Here is a 25,740-nt window from a genome sequence, read left to right as displayed (position 1 = left end):
GTGACACCGGATTGTCAACATGCCGCGAGCATCTGCTACAGCGGTTGGATTTCGTTCAATTTGTTTCCACTTTAATGACCAACGCCAAGATCCATACACGCCGTGCCAATTATATGAAAATAATTATCTCAATTTATTGGTGACTGGCTCACGCAATACCCGAGATAACTAATTCACCGTGAAATCTTGTTCGCGGTTTAAAAGCTTTCCTTAATTGACTCGACCCGTTGATTGCCGTTTCCCTTGTAAACCAAATCTGCCAACTAATTTATTCTCATTGCGATTTCTTCGATGTTTTTACAAATCCCAACAGGTTTCTTTTTTTACGCTTCAAATGAAATCAGGAAAAGATTTCTGCCGCGAAAAAGCTAGAGATGCAGATATCGAATTGCAGTTTATTTTCATTTCTATGTCTTTTTGTGTAGAAAATTTACCACGATGCAATATAAATCTAGTTGGTCGCGGTTCGTTGTTCCGTGAAATTGAACTACATCCAAGAACATGTTACAGCACGCTGCATTGATGATTCGATGATGTATGCAAAGTTGACTCTGCGCGAAATCGTTTCGTTTCCATCGTTAGCTAGTTCTCGTTTCGTTTCTTCAACTACTTCGATGGCAATCGAATAGTTCTATAGAGAAATGAGTCGTATTTTAGCATCATATTTTAGATCTGGTTTAGAACTACAGTACCTGCTGTGCACAGGTTTGATGCCATCTGTCAAAATGTTTTGCTATTATAAATGAATACACAGATACTCGATGTTGTGTTTAATTTTTGTTATTTTATTCGAAGAAATGGTTAGTTCAAGAATTACTTCGTCGTTTGATGAAGAAAATATTAATTAATTTGAGGTAAGCAATATATTGTACGATCTTCTGGTCTCTCGATGACAAAAATATCAGCCATTCTGTTCTAAATTTATTTACGTTTTTGACATTCATTTTTTTGGCTCGTTCTAAAATTGTTCTATATTTGTTGGATATTTAATTCGATACGTAGTTCGACACAATTTATTAAGATACTTTTAAAAAATTGACGAGTCAGAGAAACTACGATCAAATGGCCATGAACTCGTATTAGTCATTTGTTTCTTGAAACTCGTACATTAATCGTGTAGATACGTAATAAGACTGAAAAACCATTAAAAAATAGAGTCGATCGATTTACTTTCTGACAAACGAAACACTAGATGCTAAGTGAAATATTTTAATTAAGAAGAGCAGCGGTAAATAGCCAACAATTTTTGCGCACTACTGTACCTTCGTCGTTTTAAAATAACATTCTCCGAGCGGGTAAAACATCGTAGTTCGCCTAAAAATAATTGGAAAATATTATCGACGAAAAATAATAGAAGGTTCTAGCGACGATGGGCAGTGAATCATCGTGCCTCTTTGATGGCTCAATGATGACTCGTCGACGACTCGTAAAAGTCTGTGGCATTCCAGCGGGAAACGCGTAGCTACGCTAGAATAATTCAGGGGTTCCTGGAACCACGAACCAACTAATCATAATTTGTCCCTCGATATGCATTGCCGTAATCTCCGAGAGTCCCTGATTCTTGACCTTAATTCGTTCAGACGTGTTCCCATGAAATAATCGAGAGAACAATGATTCCTTTCCCCTCGATTCGCACTGCGCACGCGTACAGAATCGCTTCGAGGGGCAGGAAAAAAGGACAAGCAATTCGATTTTATCCAACGATAAAAAGCCCGGTCACCATAAAATTTGGACAGATTCTTCGGTTTATCTTATCGCGTGTAGGCTGCTAACAATCGCTTCGAAATTGAGTTCGCTTCGAAATCGCTTCGAAATTGAGTTCGCTTCGAAATCGCTTCGAAAAATGATGGACGACCGACCTGAACGGAAAGAAACTTGGTTTTAATGTGATTGCATTTTCACAATGACTAATAAAACGTCTGAAGTAGGATTGTTCAAATCGCCACGCAAGAAAAAAGAAAAAATCGCCGATGGTTCGGTTTGGGTGAGAAACATTACGTCAGGCGTCGGGGAATTAACTTTCTAAAAGAACAATTAACATTCTACGCCATCCTTCGACACACCCTACATTCGATATACAAGTTTCATACACGGGTTATTCCAGTAACTTGGAACAGCCTCGAGAATATCACGAAGAATCTTCATGTATATAGTATCATATAGTATTTGCGAGTAAATAAAGATTCGCACCACACCTTGAATAGCCTAACAATAAGGAGCCTAGTATTTTGTCCTATGATAAAAATTATACGAATAACGCAGATGCTGTAGATAGAATTGTAGGGTTCGTTGCAATAAGGAAGCAGTTCCAATATTTAATCAAACACAGAGCGAAAACCAAATTAGATAGAATAGAAGAGAATAATTGAAAATTATTACGTCACCCACTCTATTATCTACACTTAGCACGGATAAATTTTTTTTGTAGTCTGATCATTACAGAATGCCATAAAGGGTACGAAGTTGAACCCAATAGAGAACCGCGAAGCTATAAATGAATATGTTACGTCAGGATTTTGTCGATTTTTCTTGGGAGGAATCGAAGAATTACTAAAAGTTACTCAACGTATAATACGATACGGATACCACAATATGTTAATAGATAAAATAATTCTCAATTTCGGCCTTTTTATACAATCTATCCTCTTAACAAGAAATCTGCAATTGTTCTAAAATCTAATAATGCTAAATAAAAATCTGAATTTATACGAACACGAAAGCAGTTTACTCGTGCGATGTATATTCCTATAATCTTAAGAAATAGAAACGCGCGATAACGATAAATTGAACGATTTTACTAAAAAGATTGTGAAACGTGGAAAATATAGTGATGCAAATTCCTATGTAACTGATGACCAGAGACTCTAAATATAGAATGTAAACCGCTCGTGCAACCACCCCATTCAAACGATTCGCGAGAAAACCTCTGTTTATGGCGATGACTGTTCGAATGGAGGGAAATTCACGGGAAACGATAGGTCGGCGTTTGCATCGTTCTCGCTGTGTACCGGGCGGCGGTGTGCAAGTCGAGCTAAATATACATGTGTACGTGGCCAAAGAAGAGACACGAAATGGCCCGGGAGGCTCGGTGTATCGCCACGATGGAATCCCATACGGGGAGAATTGAAATTATTCCCCCGATTTTTGTCGTGTCGTTTACATTATTTTCGCCTTTGAATATTAATGGGCATATGCTCTCTGGCGTTATGGCACAAGAAGTAACAACGGCGTATAATACTCGACTCTTAACGTTATTCTATTGTTTGCAAATCAGCTCTATTGTTTTCTCATATACCTCTATACTCTCCCGGTTCCCTCTTCACCCTCCCCCCATGCGCTCCTCCTACCCTCCGTATTCTTCTCTCTCTTTTCTCTCTCCCTCTAACTCTGGAACGCTCTTCTTTTACCCTCTCCTCTTTCTCTTGCTCGATTCTTCGCTCATTCTTTTCGTGGCCGATCTTCTTCTTCCTCCTCTCTTGTCGTCGTTGTCGTCTTCTTAACCAACATGCACATACATATACGTATACATACGTATACACGTAACCGTTGTATAGTATTTTCTATTTGTTTCTACGATCGTTGCTTCCTTCCTCTGGCTCTCTTCCTCGTCCTCCTTTTCTTCTCTTGCCTTTCTTCCTTATACACCGAGTTTCGCATAGTACCTCCTGTGGGACTCCCTATAAAACCCCTATGGTGGGCCACTCTGCAATCGAAATCTGCTTTGTGGCGCACGTACTGACTTTTCGATGTCCGGAAAGGGGGCTGGTTCCTTTTCGCTGGTTTCTTTCTCCTTTGTGGCGGTCGCACGCTTCTTCCGGTTATCTTACATACATATGTTGTCTTCTCTTCTGAATATTCTTTTCAAACATTATCGCTGGCCATTAAAGGAAAGAAACAACCGGGGGACACGCTTTATGACACGGATTAGCCGAGTGTCTCATACGACAAAAATTCTCATGCTATCCGTGATTCCGTCTACCAGTCAAATTCTGTCACGTTTACGCGGCATTCTGGCGACGTGAATCACCCAAGGATAGAACGCAACTACTCGGTGGAATCTGCAGAAGGTCTCGAAACCTTAATTAATTATTCCCCGTTCTAGTCATTAAACTGTCCACGACGAACATATAAATCAAAAAATGAAATACTCGCGTTCGCTTTCTGCGCTTCGATAAATCGTCGGAATGTTCGCGAAATTAAAATTTACTCGCGTCTCTTCGAATTTGTTTACTCATCCATCGATTTTCTCCTCTTAGAATTACTAAAAAAAAAAAAAAAAAAATTCGAATAAATAAGCATTGTCTGTGAGTTTAAAACTCATTGAAAAATCTAGAATCGAATAAATGTTCTTCCCTATACAATCTAGAGCATCAATCGATTTTCCGTAGAAACGGTTACGAAACATACTGTGCATCGCGTCATTCGCGATAAAGTATTCAATCTGTGCGCGTTGAAAAATCGTCAACAAGCTTAGAATCTTGGAATTTCCGTGCTCTTCCCTGAATTTGTCGACTTATCGATCGATTTCCCGTGAAAATGGCCGCGAAACATTCTTTGCTGCGCATTGCCATGCGATCCGCATAGCGATCCGTAATATTGGGCATCGAAGGTCGACGATAATTATGAGCATAGAATATAAATGGTGGATCGTTGGCCACGGGATCGGTGGAACGCGATTGCCGTGCACGTGAGCCGCGTTCTCTCCGCGGGAAAGCAGAAACAGAAAAGAAAATCGACCCCTTTGGCTGAAAATGGAAACGGGAGGAAAAGAAGACACGCAAGACAAACACGATGAACACACGATGTGGCAATCGCTTTATAAATTCAACGACGCCACGGATCGGCATCGCAGATACGGCTTCGGAAATCGTACAGGATTCGAATAATTTGCACCGCGATGGGGCTTCCGGACAACTGGCGTCCCTTTCGAGCATCACACCGTTGTTATTCTGATTTTTTTCTCTTCCTTCGTTTGTCCCACGTTCAAACTTGAGACTTGACCAAACAGACGAATATAGCATTATAAATTTAATCTTTTATCCTTTGACGATATTTTAATTCTCTTCGAATTTTTCTGCCTCAATCTCATTCTCGATTCAATAAACAAAGAGACTTCATATTTTGACAAAATCTTTACACGTACCAGTGATAATTTTTTTTATTTTGCCTTCAAACTTTTGAGATGTAACATGTGTGTGTGTGTTATTTGGAAATTTCTAGGATATACAACAAATACAAAAAACGAAAATATATGCAACAAAGACAGGAATAAAAGTAAAAAATGATACAAAGGTTTAAATTTTATCATACGTTCTATTATTTATATCTATTTCCTAGGAAGAGTTGAAATTTTACGTATTTATTATATCTGATATATGGAAATATAGGAAACTGTTAAAGGATTAGTCTGTAAACTTGACAGAAGAAGAATCGTGATAAATGTGAAGGAAAACATCGCTGATAAAATGAATTTGTTTTCCGAAATCAGAAATCTTAATCGAAGCATGGCTTGAAACGCATTTTCCTGCAGTTGTTCTTGACACACATTTGCACATTGCATTTCGAAGGTCGACGACCCTATACCTCGTGAAAGTTTTTGGGGAACCGGAAGCCGTTTCCGTTTCGCATAACGTCTCGAAGAGAGGATGTCGTAACGATAAAGGCGCAATTTCTGTCATCGCGAAAAATCGCCGACTGAAGGTTAATTCTTGAAATTTCTCACAGTACCTATCGTACACACGAAACCATCTTTAATTGAAGATATTCTAGACAAATGAAAGTTCCGCTATGAAGAAGAAGGGGAGACGAATGGTCCACACGGAGCTCAATTTAGGGCAATTCAAAGATTTATTTTATTACACCAAAGTGTACCGGTCTTATAAAAGGAAAAAAGCCTCTCAAAGAGCATCCTTTATTTAGGGCAGGATGCCCTATCGTTTAACAGGCAAAATTTATCATTGCGTTATATAGCTATAATCAAAAGATGTTCATTGAAAATGATCATAAAGTGCTAAATAATAAATGGTCGTTTACAATTTCGCTAAGAAATCATAATGAAAATACGAAATACAAAAAATCAATACTCCTATTTTAATACTAATATCGTCTTGAATTTCACTATTTTATATGTGGGTAACTAAATATATATATATTTATCAATATAATTATGATAGTCGGGTGTCATTACAGTGCTAATAAAATTTCAAAGTGTTCCGTATAACGCATAATATATGTCATAATATATTCATAAAACATTTTTATAAGTGTTCGAATGCTTTCATAACCTACCGTGCTTAGAACTTTCCCTCTTCGACTCATATAATTCAGACAAGGAGTTTCTTAAATCGTAAACCAATTTTTCAAAATTATAACCAACACAAGTGTGCTTACTATATTAGTTTTTAAAAATAAACTTCATCGTGTCATAATATCCTTCGATGCACGATCATAATGGATCGTCCTTTCCCTAACGTTGCCATTAGGTTAGATCCTGTGAGAAATAAAAACTGCCCTCCTTACTTAAACCCTAGGACACCCTGTAGATCGACACGTAGAAAGTCGCAGCCTCCTAGTTAGGGTAACCAGGTTTTCCCAAAAGATCTCGTGCCCCGGATAATTTGGAAGCATTCAACTTTTTAACGACACGTGTCGCGGATTCATAGAGGCGCGCTCCGTCTCTCCCCCATTCGTGTTGCGTGGGCGACTCCCCCTTTCGTCCCCATCGCGAGCACGGCCCTGAGCATGCTGGTGCATTGTACATCGTAATGTATTTTCTTTTAGGTACCGCCGACAATAGCGAGCCTGGCGGCGATGAAGGTGGAGGCAGCTGACCCGAAGGTTTCCGGTGAGTTACTATTTCCGCCTCCTTACGGAATTATCGGGATCGTAATTAGATTCAAATCGAGTCTCCGCCGTTCGACGACCCTGCGCCAACCGGCAAGCAGACAGGAAGGGAGGGATACAGAAAAAGAAAGGTGCAACGGGGAAAACAAAAGGAAAAGATATCGGTCGGTCGGCGACGCGGGGGTGGGCGGAGGGCAGGCAAGGGGTCGCGAGCGGTGCACGTTGAAATCAACAACGATCTGTGCTTGAAACCAGCCTATTTGTCCCATTCCTTTTTAATTATTCCAGAACCAGAAACCTGTTATCGTACCTAAGATGAAAGTCTTAATTCATTTACACTCGAATGTCCGCATACTTGTTTAAATCAGCCTGTTTGCTCTGTTTTTTATTTGTTGCGATAAAATCCTGTTGCCATACATTCGATGAAAATGTTCGTTTATTTACACTAGGATATCGCGTATTTGTTTAAATCCATCCATTTGCACTATTTCTTTTCAATTATTTCGATAAAAATCTCTTGTTACACCGAAGGTCATGCTCATTCGTTCACAGTTTTATATCTCAATAAATCGTTTGAAAGGGTTTTGAAAGTTTCAATCGTTTTTCCAATAGTACGTTTGCATTTACTTCGTTAGAGGGATGAGTTAGACTCAACAGGTGGTTCATAATTTCGACACCGAATAATCAAAGAGTATCCGAGTCTGTGATTTGAAGTTTCTTGTACAAAATTGGACAGCTCATAACAAGAACTACTCTCGTCGGATTTTTCGACTTCTTCGATAACAACGTATTCTAATAATTAGAAGCTAGACTTCAACGTAATAGAATTGACATTACGAGATCGACAACTTCACCTCTTTGTTATAATTGGATACAATTACAGCTACATTGGAAATTATTAACAAAAATTTTCCCATTGAAATATATCGGAGAAAAATTCTTTTGATCTCCTGGATGAAGATAAACATGTACAAGGGTTGTTCTTGTCATGAGCTCTTGGATCATAGAAACTGTATCAGAAGTTCGTTTCCTACTTTGTTCCGAATCACGATTTCCAAGATTTTAAAGCATATTGTGTTTTTCTGAAATGGTTCAAATCGTCTTGGACACGAATGGTCCCGTATTCCTGGACCAATTATCAATTCCCACGGCCACGTGACCGGTCCGTGAATCTCGTCTGGAAACGAAGGACGCACACGCGTCTCGCCTTCTATTTATTCGATTGAATCGGTGCAGGCTCGTAAATCGTGTGCAACCTGACGAAACGAGTCGTGTCCCATGCTTTCAGCGTTTTGTGGCCTGGGGCTCTTCCCCCTTTATTGGAATATCCGCCCACAGCATTATGGGAATTATCAAGGAAATGGGATGAGCGCAAGTGGGTCCCACGAGGGGGCTGAAGGGGGTTTGCGTGGCCGCGGACGATCGGGAAAGAGAGGAAGACCGTGCGTGGAAACGGATTCATGCAGGTCCCCCATACACACCCACCACCCCAATATACTCCATTCAGAAAAATTATGTCACATATCGATGAAGAAACATCGTTATAGTCATTGACAGTAGGGATGATGAGGATTTTAGAAAAATTCTATCGATTCTTAACGAGTCCTTTTATCGCCATTTTATCGTTAAAGATTTTCGTTAAACGATACGATGGATCGTGCCGCGTTTACTTACGATGTACAGTTAGGTTATTCTTGGATGATGAGGATTTTACAAATTTCGATCGATATTCCATCGATTTTTAGTAGGCTGCCATCTTATCAGAGAAATTTTCCTTAGATGATACGATTGATCTTGTCGTCGTTATTTACGATATGGGTAATTGTTTAAATATGTCTCTAAATTTGATTATTGATGATAGATAAAATGAGGATATCACGGTGATTTTGTGGATTTTTAATCAGAATTTTCGATTTAGAGGAAGACTAATGGTGCGATGTATTGTCGCGATTACCCAGGATATATAGTTAGGCTATTCCTCGATGAATAAGAATGTTTCTAGAAGAAAGGTTACGTCAGATGTTGGAGCAAAGAGATTCCTAAACGAGCTGCATGCAACGAGACGAAAAAGTCCCTAGCAAAAGAGGTCCCAGTGACGTTCTAACGACACGAGTTAATTTTAGATCGGCCACGAAGCACCACGATCGATTGGCTATAGAATCGAGAAGTCAGTGACTCGATGAGAATTTCATTAATTATAGGACATCGCGGGGATAGGATCGAGACGTTACGTAATCCCGTCGATACTCGTTTATAAATACGCCAGCTTCAACGTCTGTCTACCTATTGCGTTGTGTCTCGTTGATTCCTTCGTTTTATTAGCAATGCGCGGATTCCTTGTCGCCTATTTCTCTTTCGCTTATGCTCACACGGTTCGATGTCTGCACTCGGGCGTCGAGTCGCGCGCTCGACGACGAGGTTTTCAGTTGAAAACGAAGAAACGAATCAGAACTGACAGCGGAAATTATGGTAATCGTTTGACAAAGGAGGGCCGAAGTAGGGGCAGGGGTGTGTGTATGTGTGAGGGAGAGAGAGAGAGAGAGAGAGAGAAAGAGAAGAGTGGGCGGCCTCGCTCGGTGTCTCTGTTATCCAGAGACACATTCCCACAATTTCGGATCGGCCAATCAACGTCTCTCGCGCTCCCGGACGATATTAAGCTCGTCGCGAGATCCGCGGTTCAAACCGAATAAAATAAAATTGTGCGTTGTTCGCTCGGGTTCGTCGTTGTACTCGCCCCGCAACGAGAAAGGAAAAAAAGGGGAGAGGGAGAAAGAATATGAGTCGGCGGGACAGAGACGGTGCGACAGATGGCCAGAAGAGAAAGAAGGAAAGAGCGAGGGAGAGCGGCGGCACAGAAGGAGAAAGAGGGAAAGAGAGAGAGAGGGCAGCAATCAAAGCTGATTAAGCCCACAACTGGGGAATCTGTGGGGCCAGTGTCTCACGCCAATCTCGCCCAATCAACCGGTTGGCCGGGGAGATTTAAAAAATAGAATGCCTACTGTCAATTGTCCCATAATTTAAATAAATCGAATAAATGGACAAAGTGGCCAATTAGAGTAGTTGCTGCTTGCTGCTTTAACGCATTATTCTCTCTTTCTCGCGGTGTCTTCGGCTCCTCTCCCCCCTCCCCTCCCCTCCCATCCCCGGCCCTCTTCTTGCCCCTCGTGTCACAATGTCTCATCGCTGGACCATCTTTTAGAGTCTCCTTCGAACGAGGGAAGTGCTTTCCTTCGCCCTCCTATCCATCTCGGTTCCTACCTCTCTGGACTGTCCGCGACTTCTCTTCACCACGTTGTTCCACGTTCACGTTACCCACCACCTTGCATTTACGTGCGCTCTTCAGAGCGCCGTTTACGCCACAGATGACTTAACCATCGGTGAGCGTGTGTGCAGCGCATCGATGCAGTCGCCACGATAGTTTACCGCTTCCGTCGTTTCCTCTCCATCGACGTTCTCCAACAAACACCGTTTCTTTAAATTTACCATAGAATACGATTATTCATGTCATCTTCTCGCGACGAATTTACTTATCGAAGTAAGTCATTGGTTTTTTGAGAATGCGATATCAATCGTGCACTCTATGAGCTGGTAATTCTAATGTGCAATAGAATCAAGAAACGAGGAGCGCGATTCAAGATACATCAAATCGTCGTTTTCAATGATTCAATGATGATCTTAAATGTCTAGTATGAAGAGAGTTCATTTTCTTGAAAACTGGTGACGAATCTGTGAGATTTTGATAACGATCAAGTAAAAAATCATTTTTTAAATGCAAAGATACGTATTTAATATCACAAGGAAATAAAGGGATAATTTTGGTAACACGAGTATAATCGCTTATCATTTTTCTTGTTTATAGTCTTTATATATTTATACATCGTCCATGAAGGTAAAAGCATTACAAATGTGATCGAAAAGCTTGAGAGATATCAAGTCGCTGTCAGTGCATGTAGTTTCGTTATCTTGATCTTTATCATGTAGTCAACGATGACAAGATATTACGAGGGATTCGAAGATCCCTCGCTCTGTAAGCAATTGTTGCACGTTTATATACGACTACCATTCCCTGGATGTACAAACGAAGCTTAATTGATTATCCGCGACCCGCTGGCCCTCGGCTCGCCAGTCTTCGATTACGGTCCGCATCGAAATTTCAGCGAACACGCGTTACGTAGAATGCCACGGACGGGCTTTAAACAATTACAAGCAATTTACGACTGGAACAATTACCGCCGACATCCGTGAACCACGTCTGCCGTGCTGCACCTGTTCGACAATCATTTACGACGGATGGTTTAACAGGCACGATGATACGCGCGGTCATTAATTCGTATCAAATACAATTTAATTAACAGATCCCCGACTTATCCCGTGCATCCTTCTGTTGCATTAATATACCGAACATCCGCCGAAAATTGTCCCGGTTACGTACAGTTAGTGCGCGATAAGCATTAATTGAACAACTCCGTGCCACTTTACTGTTCTTTACGATCATGTTACGTAGTTCGTGTAGTACGCACGTTTCAAATATCGATTCTCGACACGACGTAAAATTCTATTAATCCAGATAAGAGTTTCCAATCGATGCACGATTTTACTCGTTATCAAAGTGTATAAGTAGCTAGACACGCTAGAAAAATGAAAATCGTGTTCCACATCGTATATCTGTCCGCTTTCCAAGAAAATCTCATTAACTTCGTGTTACGGTGATTAACAAATCAGACCCGCGAAGGATTTAATCATCGTGCACAGACAGAGGAGAAGGAGGAGGAAAAAATTCTATTCGATCGGCGGGGTTGCACGTTCGTCGACCGGGATAAAAATGCACCGTATTAAGCGGCCAATTATGCGAATCTGGCTCATCTCGGCGAACGAACGGCTGTGTAACGCATGTCTGGAAGGTAGATAAGGTACCCTCGTAGAGGTTCTCGTACACCTACGTGGGCTGGCAGTCAAGCCGAGCCAGCCGACCAGGCAAATAACAAATAAAGCATAAACGGGAGCTACAATAAATAACTGGTGCACCGCGTTCTCTGCATATACTCGGAGCCACGGACCCTTCGGGGCCTTATTTCTCTTTCTTTCTTTCTCCATAGTCGTTTCTCCCTACCATCGTTCCCCGACGTTCCACCACCCCCACCAATGGGCCCCCCTTTAAGGACCATATATATGTCATAACGCAGTCGCCAAGAGAGCAGCCAGGCTTTGAGAAAAATCGTTCCTGACTTATGCGGTTGCCGTGAAAACGGATTTAGGGGACCACTCTCGCTTCCTTTTATTTGAGGAGCTGCATTTTTAAGGAATTACACCAGTCCCAAGAGCTGCTCGCTCCGGAAGAATGTAGTTCTGGGATGAAATGTGAATGACTAGTCGGATTTTCGGTAATCTTCTCCTTTCTGACATGCAAGTTTATTTATAGATTGGTGTATGCGCACACGGTGACAAATAATTCGTAAATTATTTAGTGTTTGAAAGGAATGTTTCACATATAAGATGAGTTGACGTAGAATTGTATTGACGGGGATAATTTGATGTTAGTTTAGTATAGGTAGACGTGCGAGGAACATGCGAAGGTTAAGTTTCATTTTTTAAACAGTATCACATATTTTTCACATATACTGTACTAGTATCTTGTATTCTGAACGTACGTATCCAAATATTGGGTAAACCAAAAGCTGATGTATACGTTCTCTGTAGTATAGAATTATGTTTATCCTTAGCGAAAAAATTGTAAGTGACCAAGGAAATACCATTTTCCTATTAATAAAAGCTATTTCGTACTACATATATATCAAAAATGTTCCCGGCTTTTTGCAATGTTTCTGCAACTTGTCATTCCTATAAAACGATATTAAATTATGTATACCAAAATAATCAATGTTATTTCAACATTAAAATGTCGAAGAAGTGTTGTATAAAAAGTATAACAGGTGCAGCAATTTATATGATAATATATTACACTATTTGTGCCAAAAAATAATTAGTACAGAAAATATTACAAAATGAAAGATTAATATACAAGACGGTGAAAGAAATGATTGCTTAAGCAGCTCGATATTTAACAGGGACACCCCCGAACATGGAAGCGAATTTCATGGTTGATTAAAAACATCTCCGAGAAATATCTACGGGCGCCAGCCATTACTCGAAAAAGGGGGTTGAAATTCAGCGAATTAACGGTTAAGTAAATATTTGACAAGTAGATACCGGCGATTTCTTGTCGCTGGTTTCCTTCTCGCCTGGCTCTCTCGCGCCGACCCCTCTCCGCATAATTGGTTACAGATGCATTATTCTTCGGCTCGGCTCGTTTCGCAGCCCATGCATAAACATTAAACTCTTACGACATGGGCGTCGTTCTTCTATTTTTTTTTATTCTCCTTCTCTTTTTTCCAACCCTTTTTTCTCTCCCTTTTACCTCGGCCCTCGGACCGATTGTGTTTCTAATTTCGCTAACACTCGTGAACCGTCTGGGACTGATTGAAATTCCTTGCGACTGTTTGAGGAGGACCGCGTTCGAGATCTTTGACTCGGTTGGCCCCGAGGTGGATGCGGCGCGATAAAAAATAATTAAAGACCCTTTTGATCTCGCCAGCCACAGGAGATCGTAAATTCAAATGCACTTGGTATATCGCAAAACGTAGACAGCCTCTGTGTTCAACAAATTTATAATTCACCTGTAATTTTATTTAAATCTTCGTACTCTCTTAGAACGTGAACATACAGAGCGGTAAGCGGCAAGGCAAGTGATGGCACAGCCAATGCCAATGCTCCGCATGCCAATATTGTTACTAACCGCTTATCTGTATGTTCACAGCCTTGATTGCAAAAAAGAAAAAAGCGAGGTGGAGCGAATTAATGAAACTCTCGCCGAAAATCTCAGACGTGTCCCGTTCATTGTCAGCGAAGTAAAAAGAATTCGGAGAAGGGACAAACTAAGCGAGGGTAGAACAGCGAATTTCACTGTGGAAGCGAAACAATGCGGTCGAGTTAGATGCATAGTCGGTCCCCTGGGAAAAAACTGCTCGAAAGCCAGGCAGATTGGAAATTTTATTATTTATATTTGAAATTTATTATCGCCCTGACTGGCCTGGTCGGTCCCCTTCTCGTTCACCGGTATTCTTTCCGCGGCGTCCGTGTTCCCTCCCCTCGTCAGCCGCTTCTCGCGCCGTCTCGTCGCCGGCCTAATTTATCGTTCCTCAACTTTTTATTAATTTCTTACTGCTCGCGGAATCGCGATCGCATTAAAAGGAACGTCCACGGCCGCTGAACGGTCACCGAAATGCATCGGTACACAAACGGAATGCCGTCCCTAATTTTTCGCTCTTCTCCATCCTCCCCCGTGTCCTCTTTCCTCTCCTCGTTCTCCTGCGCCGCGACCGCGAGGATCCTCCTCGTTCCGTTCTTTCAGCGCGCGGTGTCCGCTGATCCCCTTACTAGCTTTTGGCCCATCGATGCTATCGGGCATACCGCCAAAAGAAACACATTTTTCCGCAAAATGCCGCACTGGTGGCGCTCCACCCACCCCCTCTTTCACTTCTCGTAAAAACGAATCCGGTTGGAAATTCCGCGCGCGGATCATCCCGCTATTTCATTCGACTATGTCCGCCCCTTGAGACTTTCTGGAATATGGCCGAATCAAATTAAATCCGCGGCATAGGTTGCACAGTTCTCCATGGATAGCTGAAATCGCGGATAGTAGCTACGCATCTATAATGAAATTTACTTCTTGATCAGCCAGTAACGAGAATAAGTAATGATGACGTATACGAGTCGCCTATTTGTCTAATCAGTTAATTGCATAAAACAGAAACTAAAGAAGATCGATGAAATGATACGCATGTAAGGCAATCAGCATCGATCAAAGCTCGCTAACGATTTAAGAATTTCAAAAAGCGAAGAGTTAACCACTTGGACCACTCGACCGGCTCGCACGCTATATATTATCGATAGAATTAGATTCTTTTCTTTTAAAAATATAACAGAATACTATTAAAAATAACACGACGTTATATTGAAATCGTATAACGAGTTTCCACTGGCTGAGGCTAAAAAAACTCGATCGGAGATACCGGTTTCAAGGTTCGCGACAGCTCGAAATTAGAAGGATCGATTAGTTAATCGGCTGCGCGGTGAGATAAAGTCGTGTATTCTTGGCGGCCGAAAAATCGCGAAACGTCGGCCAGGAAAAAACGAGGACGGGCAAAACCGAAACGAAGCATGATGTGGATGAAACGGGGCAGAGGGGCGTGTTGCACATGATCTGAAATACGCTTGATCGTAGAAGGGGGTTAGAAGAAGGCGTGAAGGGGACGAAGTATCGTTTGATCGAGCAACGATGGATTCCTGAGTTTCGAGGACGGCATGCGATTGCCAATCGTTTGTTTCCCGATACAAAGGCGATTGGGGCCAATCAAGCGGCCAACTAACATTGCGGCATTCGCACTTGCTTTCGCAATTCCCTTTTCGAACTCGCCACTTTTATTGCCAGATATCTTAGCCCCTGTTACTCTCAACCCCCGCTCGCCTCCCTGGTCTGCTCTCGCGTTAATTATAGCGAAGGAACGGAGAAGCAAAGAAATAAAACTATTAGGTTGCTCAAAAAGCTTGTATAGCGTTCAATAGTTAATATATCCTACATCAGGATAAGTTTTAGTAGAATTCTTTATTTGGTAAAATTAGAAGAAATTTATCACGAACGGACTGCGGATTTTTATGCAGATTCATGCTTTTGAGAATATACAATTGATATTTTTGACAAGGAAGGTACAAACTCGGTAGAACATTGTTTCACCTACCAAATATTATAGAAAACATTATACTTCGGATACTTTATATATTTTTGTTTCGTATTATGTGCGATCTTGTACCTTCAAATGCATAAAAATTCGCAGTGCCCAATCATGAGTTTCTCTGTCAAGTATTTAAATATTAAGTTTGGAAGCAATATCGTTTCTGGTTCGAAAGACAGACCAGTTTCGATTGATTAAAAAAGTTTCGGTTCTCAATAAGACGATATTTGTTGGAACGTTTAACTATAACGTAGTCTTGCTTTTATCAAATTTTTCAAAGCTGACAAAATTAGAATAGTTGTAAAACTTGAAAGCTTGCATTAACTGCTTAGAGGAATTCGTATTGAGAAAGACAAATGATTCTTTGAAGAAGTGAAGAACAGCTTGATTAGTAGGAAGACATCTAAAGAGACTATATATTATTCAATAAAATATTGATTTTGTGAATCCTCTTCCATATCACTTCGATTTTCGCATTCGTTTCTTTTGTCTATACATTTCTTCAAATAATCGTCTTAAAATCAGTCCTTATCATAGTATCATACAAATGGTATGTCGCTCTATCATTTTTAGCAGAACTCTCTTAGCTTTTCTTTTCTCGATCGGTGCACTAGAATTCTTCATAGTGATGATTCTCCGATTGTTTTGAACTCTCGTAAATTGTCTTTAAATTTTTCTTACAAATTTTCCAAACAATCCAACGTCTTTCTTACCTTCGCTACTTTTCTTCCTCAAGTTATTCTCGGACGGACGAAAGACCATCAAATGAGGGGAATTTCACGTTGCTGCGATAAGCATGATAGTTCGCCGGCACGATAATCGACTGTATCGAGAAGAAACATCGAATCCGTCTTAACGGGGAGCGAACCACCGTGCGCGGCTGAAAATTATTCACGATTATTCACTCTGCGGATGCCTAGGAATTGGCGCGAGATTTCCATTCGTAATCGATCGACAGACGTATCATTACGTTCGCGTTTCTCCTTTTACAGCGCGTTTTCAACGGCCGCGGTCGAGCCAGAGGAGCCGTTTAATTACATACTTAAATATTTATACGCGCGGGAATATAAATCGAATCGATTCATAAAAGGCGAGCCAGCATGCTCTCGAACGTGGCCCAGGGAAACAAGACCATCGTCGAAGGACCGCGATCCTTTGGATGGTTGCTTGTGCGCAAAAAAGGGGCGAAAACGAAAGAGATAGACAAGAGAGGAACGAGAAGACCAGAGATACCCCATGGTCCAACTATATCCTTCTCTTGCTTCCTGGCATCTCCCTTCTTCTCCCGTTTGGCTGCTCTATTAATTAGCTCGCGGCAGCTCGCTCTCCACTCTGTTAATTTACTCGAGAGGGGGAGGGGGCGCATTTTATTTTTCGTACGGGCCTGAGAGTCGTCGATCCTCCGCGTCGGTTGGCTCCTCAATCCGGCTCTATTAATTAGCTGGGGCCCTTTTTTCCCCGCGGCCAGGCCCCGTAAGACCCGTCGAATCCCGTCAGGAAAAAGGGAACGCCGGACAACGAGAAAAAGAACGCGCGCGCGGCCAGCGTCCGTCTCGGATTCCAGAATCACCGGAAAGGGAGAAGAAATATTCCGGTTTCGAGCAAAACGATCCCTCTCTCTCTCTCTACCCCGACCCTGTTCGCGAATCCCTCAGCGTTTTCGTTGGAACTCCAACGATCCCAGGTCGATTGTTATGCAGGCGGTTTCGTAACGCGTGGGATCCTGCTTGGACGCCCATTTCCAAGATCCACAAATGATATAATTGTATGACTAAGTAGATCTGATATTAAATAATCATTTACCCGAACAATTCATTAGGGGCCAAATATGTCCATATCAATTTATTTAGCGTACTGGTACTTGAAATTATTCTTATATTCTACTTATGAAACTGTATGATAGTTTAACGTTCCTTGCGTACATGAAAAGTGTAACTATACTATAATCTTCGAAAAATGATGACATTACAGTGAACTCCCTAATATTGTGCCAATGTGTTCTTAATACGATGGAAAAATCATTTAACGATGGCCTCGTATTCGTTGATACCATAGACATAATGTAAAAGTACTTATCTGCTAGTAAATGCTGTCGAAGACACTACAATAGAATTCTGTTTATATGGACTTTTGAAAGAACAGATAGTTTATGTAATTAGAGTTCATACACTGAAAATGATCTTCTCACTGTTTATGATTTTTCTTCTTATACTAAGAACTCACACGCAAACAAGTAGATTCAGCCTCTAAAAGTCCATCTAATCGGACAGTACAGTTTCGTTCAAATAAATGTCATTTATATTGAAGCTTTCCCTTTGTACTGTGAAATCTTTTGACCGAGAATCACTCTGCATTTCGCAAAGAAAGTATCATCCCTTTGAATTCTTTCTGTTTAAAATGCGATTTTTTGTTATAGTGGAAAGTAAAAATCGAGGTTAGATACACCAAGCAGTTTTGAACCGATATGGGTGGATTCGTACAAAGGGGCGATTTGTCAAACACTTTAACAGCTGCCGTACGCCGACAGCATTATGGAGAGGAGTGTATTATCGATTTTCACGAAGTAATTCAGACGCCATGCTCGTCCAGCCACGCGGAAAGCGCTTAATCCGAAACCCTTCGAACAGTTTTGCACACGTTAAACCGCATAAAACGTGAAGCTTCGGGGTACACCTACGGGTTCTGGGATTTCAATTTGCAATTTTCAAGCAGAATTCTACATTCGTTCAATTAGCACATTAAAAAACACAAAACGAAAGCATATTAAATACACCGCTCGTAATTTTGTTTAATCATTTCCTCAATCTTCTGCTCTGATTTCATGGTTTGTCTTCGTTTTCGTTGTATCTCTTTAATGAACCGAGCAGATGAATCGCGTGTTCGTATGAAGACATCGAGTAGCCATGAGTCCATCGTCATGGATGAGCTTGGAACTGGAATCGAGAGAAGAAAATTACACGGTGTGTCGATCGAATCTTTCAATCCATGAATCTTCTGCAAATAAAACTCATACAGATTCTTTTCCAAACTCTCATTCCATTTCTTCTTTTTCCATACATTTTCCTATCTATATGGTTTACGTGTATTACGAGAAGAAGGGGATTGTTTCTTTCAAAATCGACCCAGTCGGTTTTCTTCGTTTTCGTTGGAAAAAGCGTAGCCAGAAATATACGGAATATCCGCGAGCTGTCGGCCGGCATCCGGTTGACTATTTCGAGAATATAATCGCGAAACGGGAGGAAAAGGGGTCGGAAGATCGCGAGCCGCTCTTGGAAGAAAAGGGGCAAACTCCGTTGAGAAAGTGTTTTTCTGCGTTTTACTGGATTACTTGGTATACCTTCGTTCTTTATCCACTGTACCAGACCCAGTAATGGGCCATTTCGTTCATTTTAAGCACGCGACGACAGGCCAGCTACCAAGAAACAATTTCGTGTACCATACATGAACCACGTACTTGAAATTCATGATTCTTTTCTAATTACTGTGCTTGCTATGGAACATTTTTATTCACTACGTGAATTTTCATTTGCTTTCTACTGTGTTCAAACTTCGCGATTCTTTTCTGAACACCACGCTTATATGGAAGATTTTTATCCATCAAATGAAATTCTTCGTAATCGAAATTTAGAATGAATTTAAAGGAATGTATCTTTATGAAGTTGGTAATTTATTGAAGTGTATGTATTGTTTTTTTGTTATTTATTGGGTAACTTCATGATCGTTTTCTTAAGGGACTCGTTCTTTTGTCCATGAATTATTTGAAGCAATTTCTGTACGTTTCTAATGCATTCAACGTATTGAAGATTTGAATATATCATAGATCAAACGATGGTCTATGACTAATAAATAGATGTATCAGATGTGATTCAGAATTCTATTCAAGCTCTAGAATCTCTTGTTTGCTCTGAATAGATACATAAACTCTGTCATCGTCTATTTAAAAAATAATACCTTTGCTACTAATTAATTTAGAATTTTTCTCTTTCTAATTGGTCCGATAGAAAATCATTTCCAATTTCAACTGTTCAACAGACTATCAAAAATCTGTTTCAACATCTTCCTTTACACCACCGAGCACATAAAAATCTCTTTGATCTGCAATCAATTACCAATTCTTATCTCGAGCAGTTCATTTCCTCTCCCTCTCCAAATCACATTCCGCAATGGAATCACGTTGATGGCGAGGATTCACGCAAGAAGAAACGGGAAACATCCGTAATTAAAAGATACAGATCTTAACAGTATACGGATTAATAATTCATCGCGTTATTAGTATCCATTACGCTCGAGTTTTCCTTCTCTAAGTGGTGGCCGTTCGATCGAAGAACGAAAACAACTACGTTCTCTCGATGGTCGTTCCATCAAAGAACGAAAAAACCACGTTCTCTCGACGGTCGCATACCTTCGTTGTCCATAAGTTGGCCGAATTTCCGGCCGGTGGTACGATGATTCGGGGAAGTAACCCCGTAAATCAATTTCCTCGCCGGTCGAGAAAATCACAGAGAGCGAGAGAGCGTCGCGTCGCGTCGTGTCGTTAATAAATCGAGCTTTCTTCCCGGCTTTATCCCGCGTCGTTCCTCTCGGTTCGCCATAAGTCGCTTAAAGCCGTTGCTCTTCGGCGCTTTAGTAATTCGAGTTAGCTGTTGAAGCTGGCCCTCCGCCGCCTCTTCCTCTCTCGCTTGCACGGCCGCCGACTCGTCCCGTCCTCCTCTGCCCGCCTTCTCTGTTATTTCGCGCTTGGCGAAAAGCGAGAAAAAAGAAGAGAACGTCGCACCGTCGGTGGAAACGACCGAGCAAGAGGACCGAGACCAAGACCACGAACCGCGCCGATTGTTTTAGCCCTAGGCCAAGAACTAAAACGGCCGGAGAACTCCGGAGGGTCAGGGCCGTGACAGAGGGGTCTTGCAGGGGGCACGGGAAACAACCGCAGTCGAATCGTTCGACACATCGTTCTCCCCGAGGAAATTTCGATTTCAGGGAATATTATCCGCAGCAACTTGGAATTAAATTATAATAGGAATTCCATTTCTCTGAACTTGTCCAGAGGCGAAGGTTCTTGCAACTTGAGTTCGTATAATAGTGATTCATCGGGTTTCTTTATCATTGTTATTTTTTAGTCATGCAATAGGAAGTCAAATAAATGGATTCCATTCGAACAGAATTTAGCTAGATGGATATTAATTAATATTTCGTTACGAATAACGAAATATATCAATAACTGTATCAAAACGGGTTTTCGATCTTCGAAATGAAAAGATTGTACTTAGTTCTAAGATTCTTCTAGCTTATAACCAGAATTCCTTTTTTATTGCAATACATTGCATAGTCGAGGTTTACCGCATTCTTCATTGATCCTCCTGCTTCAAAATAAACTCTCAGTCTTCTTGGAAAGAGTTTATCATCTGATTTTCTTGCGATATATTACGTGATTGAGGGTTGTATCATCCTCTGTTATTCGTAGTATTCCTGGAGTATCGAATTCGTATAACGAATTGGAGTCCATTTAATGGAAGTTTATCAATTTTTCTCACTATATACGTATATTATTTATCATTCGCATAATATGAGTTTACGTTCAAATAAATGAATTCAGTATGTACACAAATAATTCACAGTATCATCTTTTTTAAACTTGTGAAGTTTATACAAGAAAATGACCACCGCTACAATTACAGAAATTTTAATTGGAATTTCGTTCCAACAAACGAGATTCTGCTACGAGCTTCTTTCGAATTAATGAAACTAGTGCGTGTCTGTGAAATTGGCCAGAAGATAGGAAGAAGAGTAACGCGTGAAAATAGTGCAAATCGTGTAGGTGTTAGTGAGTCATTCGCAAAGTCGCGTGAGATGATTCTTTTATTAGCCCGTTGGTTTGATATTGCGCAAGTAGTTCAGGTGTTTCGTTTAGGGAAAATTCCGTTTGTAAAATCGATGGTTACGCTACTGTCAGCACTCAACAAGGTTTTGCAAGAGGTTCGCGAAGAATCGATCCTCTGTTTTCCCTTCGCGCTTTTTCCCCTCCATCCGTTGATGGTTTCACTGCTTCTTTCTTCTTCTTCTCTATACGAGGCGGAGACAAGAGAGCGACCACGTGCCAAATCATTCGAGTGGAATCGGAGAAATTTAAAAAATATTCTAAATTTAATTACCCCGACGCCGACCCTCGGTCTTTCGAAATCGTCCGGGCTGCCAATGGCTGGTTGAAAAATAGCCGATCGACGAACCGAACGGACAAGGCACTCTGGCGGGGTAGCATTTGTATCGTTGAAAAAAAGGGAAAGAAGAGAGAAACGCCTCGAATCTCTGAACCCTATCGTCAACGAATTGTCGCATCTAAGGGAAAGATATTTGGAATCATTTATGTTTTCAACAATTAGAAGGAATATTTTTAATTTAAGCAGAAATATCAGACAACTTTGTTAGATTTCCTGTCATATCTACATATATGAAGCACTAGTCAAAGGAAATGATTCATTAAGCAGAAAAGTGTTAAGAAGATTTAGGTCTAAAACGAAATGTCTTGAATCATTTAAATGTTTAACATTGCAGAGAAACATTCTGAGAGTAAAAAGATTTGATAATACTATCGGAATTCTTATAACCCATAGAACTCACAAGTTGAAGGAATTTCAATCACTTAAGAAAATCTAATTGTCATCGAGTTATCCATTTAAAGAAAATAGCTTTCAGGAGCTTTTAAGTCTTCAACAATTAAGAGAAACATTTTCAATAAGAACAGAAATATTTTATTGTTATATATACATATTGTTAAATTACCACGTATGAAGCACAAGTGGAAGATTGAAGAGAGAAGAATATTTAGATTCTATTGTCATCGAGTTATCGTTCGAATGATTTTGACTTGTAACAATCAGACGGAATATTTTATAGCAGGAGCAGAAACATTCGAATGCAATGAATGGAGTGCAAGTCGAAGGAAACGACTTATTATGAATTAAAGAGTTAAGAAGATCGAGTTAAAAAGCGAGGAGAAAGAAGACCGAGTCCAAGCAATGAAGAGGTCAACGAGAGCCCCAATTTCAATTTCGCTTTCCCACGCTTGCTCGTCGTCGGATCAATTCCCCGACTCCATATTTCACTTAATAACTCCATGATCAAAGAGCTCACGAATCAAACTCCTATCAAAATCAATCGTAATATTTATCATCATTTTGCAAGAAACAAAAATTCGTCGTACGGACACGTACTTGAATACGTCGTAAGAAACACACACTTGCCCAAATTCTTCGAGTACTCGGTCTTTATTCGCACTTTAAAATTCGTTAGACATTCGCTGCGCTCTTTGAAAATTCTCTCTTACCACTGTTCACCCTCGAGAACCCTCGACCACCCTTTCTATATATCTACGCTCGCAGCCACCCTTCATCCACATTGATGCACGAATATTCTCTATATCTTCGCTATTCAGACATCATAGTTACACTTTGCTCTTGAGAGCTCTATAGATTCTAGGGTAATTCCTTCAGATTAAAATTTAATTTCCGAAAAATAGTTTAGCCGCTTCTTTCTTTGTGTCTATTCGCAAATGTGTCTTCTGCACGATGCAGCTGATATTATATTGATGGAATTTTTATGTCGCTGATATTTATACAAATTCATATTTTTCTGAAAATAATTCACCGTCTAGTCGGAAATAATTACACAAAAACTACTAATTAGATACTAAATTAAATTTCTCTTCCTTAAGTCTCGAGTAGTTATTAATTTCGTTCTAGATATTAGCAGCGTTATAAATTATGTTATTAATTGACAAGATGAAAGGAAAGAGTTCTGCGATGTAAATAATTGATTCATTGGTCGTTGAAAGAGGTGAGGCTCTTTAAAGGGTTAAAAATATGAGGTTTTTCCGGAAGAAGGTGATCAGAGGAAGGGTAGATCCAGTCTGTCGTGGCTCGGAACGGAGACAGAAACGCCACCGGGCATCGATAGAGCGTGGCGGTGCACTTAATAATAGTCCTCGCTCGTTACGCACTCGTCGAACTGCCTTGTTAAGGCTAACAGCCACTCGCTCTCGGGGAATATTCGAAAGTTATCGGACACGCGATCTCGTAAATCAATGCGCGTTATGGGACTTTGTGGAACTTTGGAGCACACGCTCTAATAATTTGTCATGAATCTTCGTTTCGAGCCAGCAGCAATATAATCGAACGGGCGAAGTTATTTTCAATGTGGTGAAACTAAATTCCTTCACCAGGAAGGACGTGTTTCTTTAAAGATAATTTCGCAATTCCATCGTGACGGTTGCTTAGCCAATCTGGAACTCGTTTGGTCCGCTGCGTTAACTAATTCCCTCAATTATCTTAAGTAATTCTATTAGTCCGACAACTCGGATGTTGCCCCTGACTTCCCTGTTTCGCGTGTCGTCGCTGAGATTGTGCGATTTAATCAAAGATATAATGGTTTCTTAAAGTTTTCTTGGAAAACGAGGGCTCTGAAATCCTGGCCCTTCATTTGTGAATCGCCAATATGTATCTTTGGCAGGACCTAGAAGATATAATTAGAATTTTATAATATAAATATTTCTAGCGTTTATAAATTTTGATTATCGTATGGAGCGTATGATGATCATATGGAACTACATTATCGTATGGAGTAAAAACAAATTATACGTTTTATTAAAAATATCTTTTCACACGGAGACAGCAGGTAAATTATCATTTCTTCGTATACAAGGGAGATTATATTTAACAATATTATGGAAAAAGATTGTGTCTAAAGAATCTGCTCTTAAAACCTAGAACAGCAATAAAAAAAAAAATAAAAAAGAAAACAAACATATTCATTCGCAGCCTCTTCGCCCAATTATCCCAAAGCTGATTAATCATTTACGTCATCACCCCTGGAAAATTGACTCGGTTCAACGCTATCGTGTTTCCGTAAACAGCGTTCAATCGATCGCTCGATATTTCACCGCGGATACTATTTTATTACCGATCCATTTCGTCACCCCTTTCCTATTGCCGCTTTGGGAAATTTGTTGAATGAAAAATCGGGGTGATGGCGAACGATCGGGCATCGGATTTCGTGTTTTGACAGCGGATCGTCGATCCGTGGCTATTTTCTTTCCTCGTCTTTATCCTTCTTTTTACGTGGTTCCTAGGCCGAGTTTTTCGAAAGTCGAACAAATGGGGTGCGCGAGGAGACAGGGCACCCTCCTCTGGCTATTTGAATTTGTAGAAAGGGTTCGATTCTGTTTATTTTTGGCAGCTAGGGTGGGGACAGGGTGCGCGTGTATATGTGCTAAGGGGTAGGAGGATACGCTCACACGTGAATGGCCGATATTACGCGCACGCTCTCTTCACCCTTCGTGAAAAGTTTACGCGCGTCCCACGTAAGAGTCGGATTGGGGCGGCGGCGTAGAAACCGGGGGTGAATTCGGGGGTCGCGGCGATAAGTAGTACGCGTGTTTTCGCTCGAACTCAATTTACCCTCGCAACGCTGGAAACACCGGCAAAAGGGTGGCCTTTCCTTTGAAACGAAAAATCTTTATCCTTTGCCAGGATTTTTAAACGCCAGGGGCGCGTGACGAACCCCTTCGAATATCGCGCTAATAGGTACGCGTAGTTTGATAGATGTACTCTCCCTTTCTTTTTACAATGTATAATATAAGCCATGGCTTTTTCTTATAAATTACTAAATTTTAAACGTGAGAAATATGAGTCTTGATTTAATTAAATACTTGAAGATCTAAAGCTATTCATTTCTTTCAACAACTTCGATATTTTCTAGTGACAATGTATCGTATAAATTACATTTTTAGTAATCAGCGAGTGCGTGACTAACTTTAGAGATTTATGCAAGAGTTTTCTGAAGATAATTAAGTGTAACATAGGCAAAGATTTGTCTCACTTATCAAATATTGTAACGAGCATTGTACTTTGCATATTTTACATATTCTTGGATATTACGTTTAGCCATGCACACTCGTGCACTTGTTGGACGACCGTGTAGCATTGATTGCCTGCACAGGGATTAAACTGAAAGTCCTCGATGTTTCATAATTCATACACAGTCCAGTGCACTTGAATCAGCGTTAAGAAGTATTTCCATATCGCAGTTGTGTGTGTGTGCTTCGAAGAAAAAAACC

At 40.7% G+C, this 25,740-nt stretch overlaps 1 protein-coding gene across 5 annotated transcripts in view; it reads left to right on the top strand.

The window, feature by feature from the left end:
- The window catches only part of LOC139993371 (zinc finger protein castor homolog 1), a 162,692-nt gene that overhangs the window by 121,535 nt on the left and 15,417 nt on the right, over positions 1-25,740 (top strand). For all 5 annotated transcript variants that reach the window (XM_072015034.1, XM_072015035.1, XM_072015032.1 and 2 more), the window contains exon 6: positions 6,781-6,844. In XM_072015034.1, coding sequence (XP_071871135.1) covers positions 6,781-6,844 — 64 coding nt within the window. The remainder of the gene's footprint in view (positions 1-6,780; positions 6,845-25,740) is intronic.

This window comes from Bombus fervidus, chromosome 12 (assembly GCF_041682495.2).
Source record: "Bombus fervidus isolate BK054 chromosome 12, iyBomFerv1, whole genome shotgun sequence".
In the NCBI taxonomy this organism is placed as follows: Eukaryota; Metazoa; Arthropoda; class Insecta; order Hymenoptera; family Apidae; genus Bombus; species Bombus fervidus.
The sequence above is the reverse complement of the archived record's forward strand: the minus strand, read 5'-3'. Positions and strand labels throughout refer to the sequence as shown.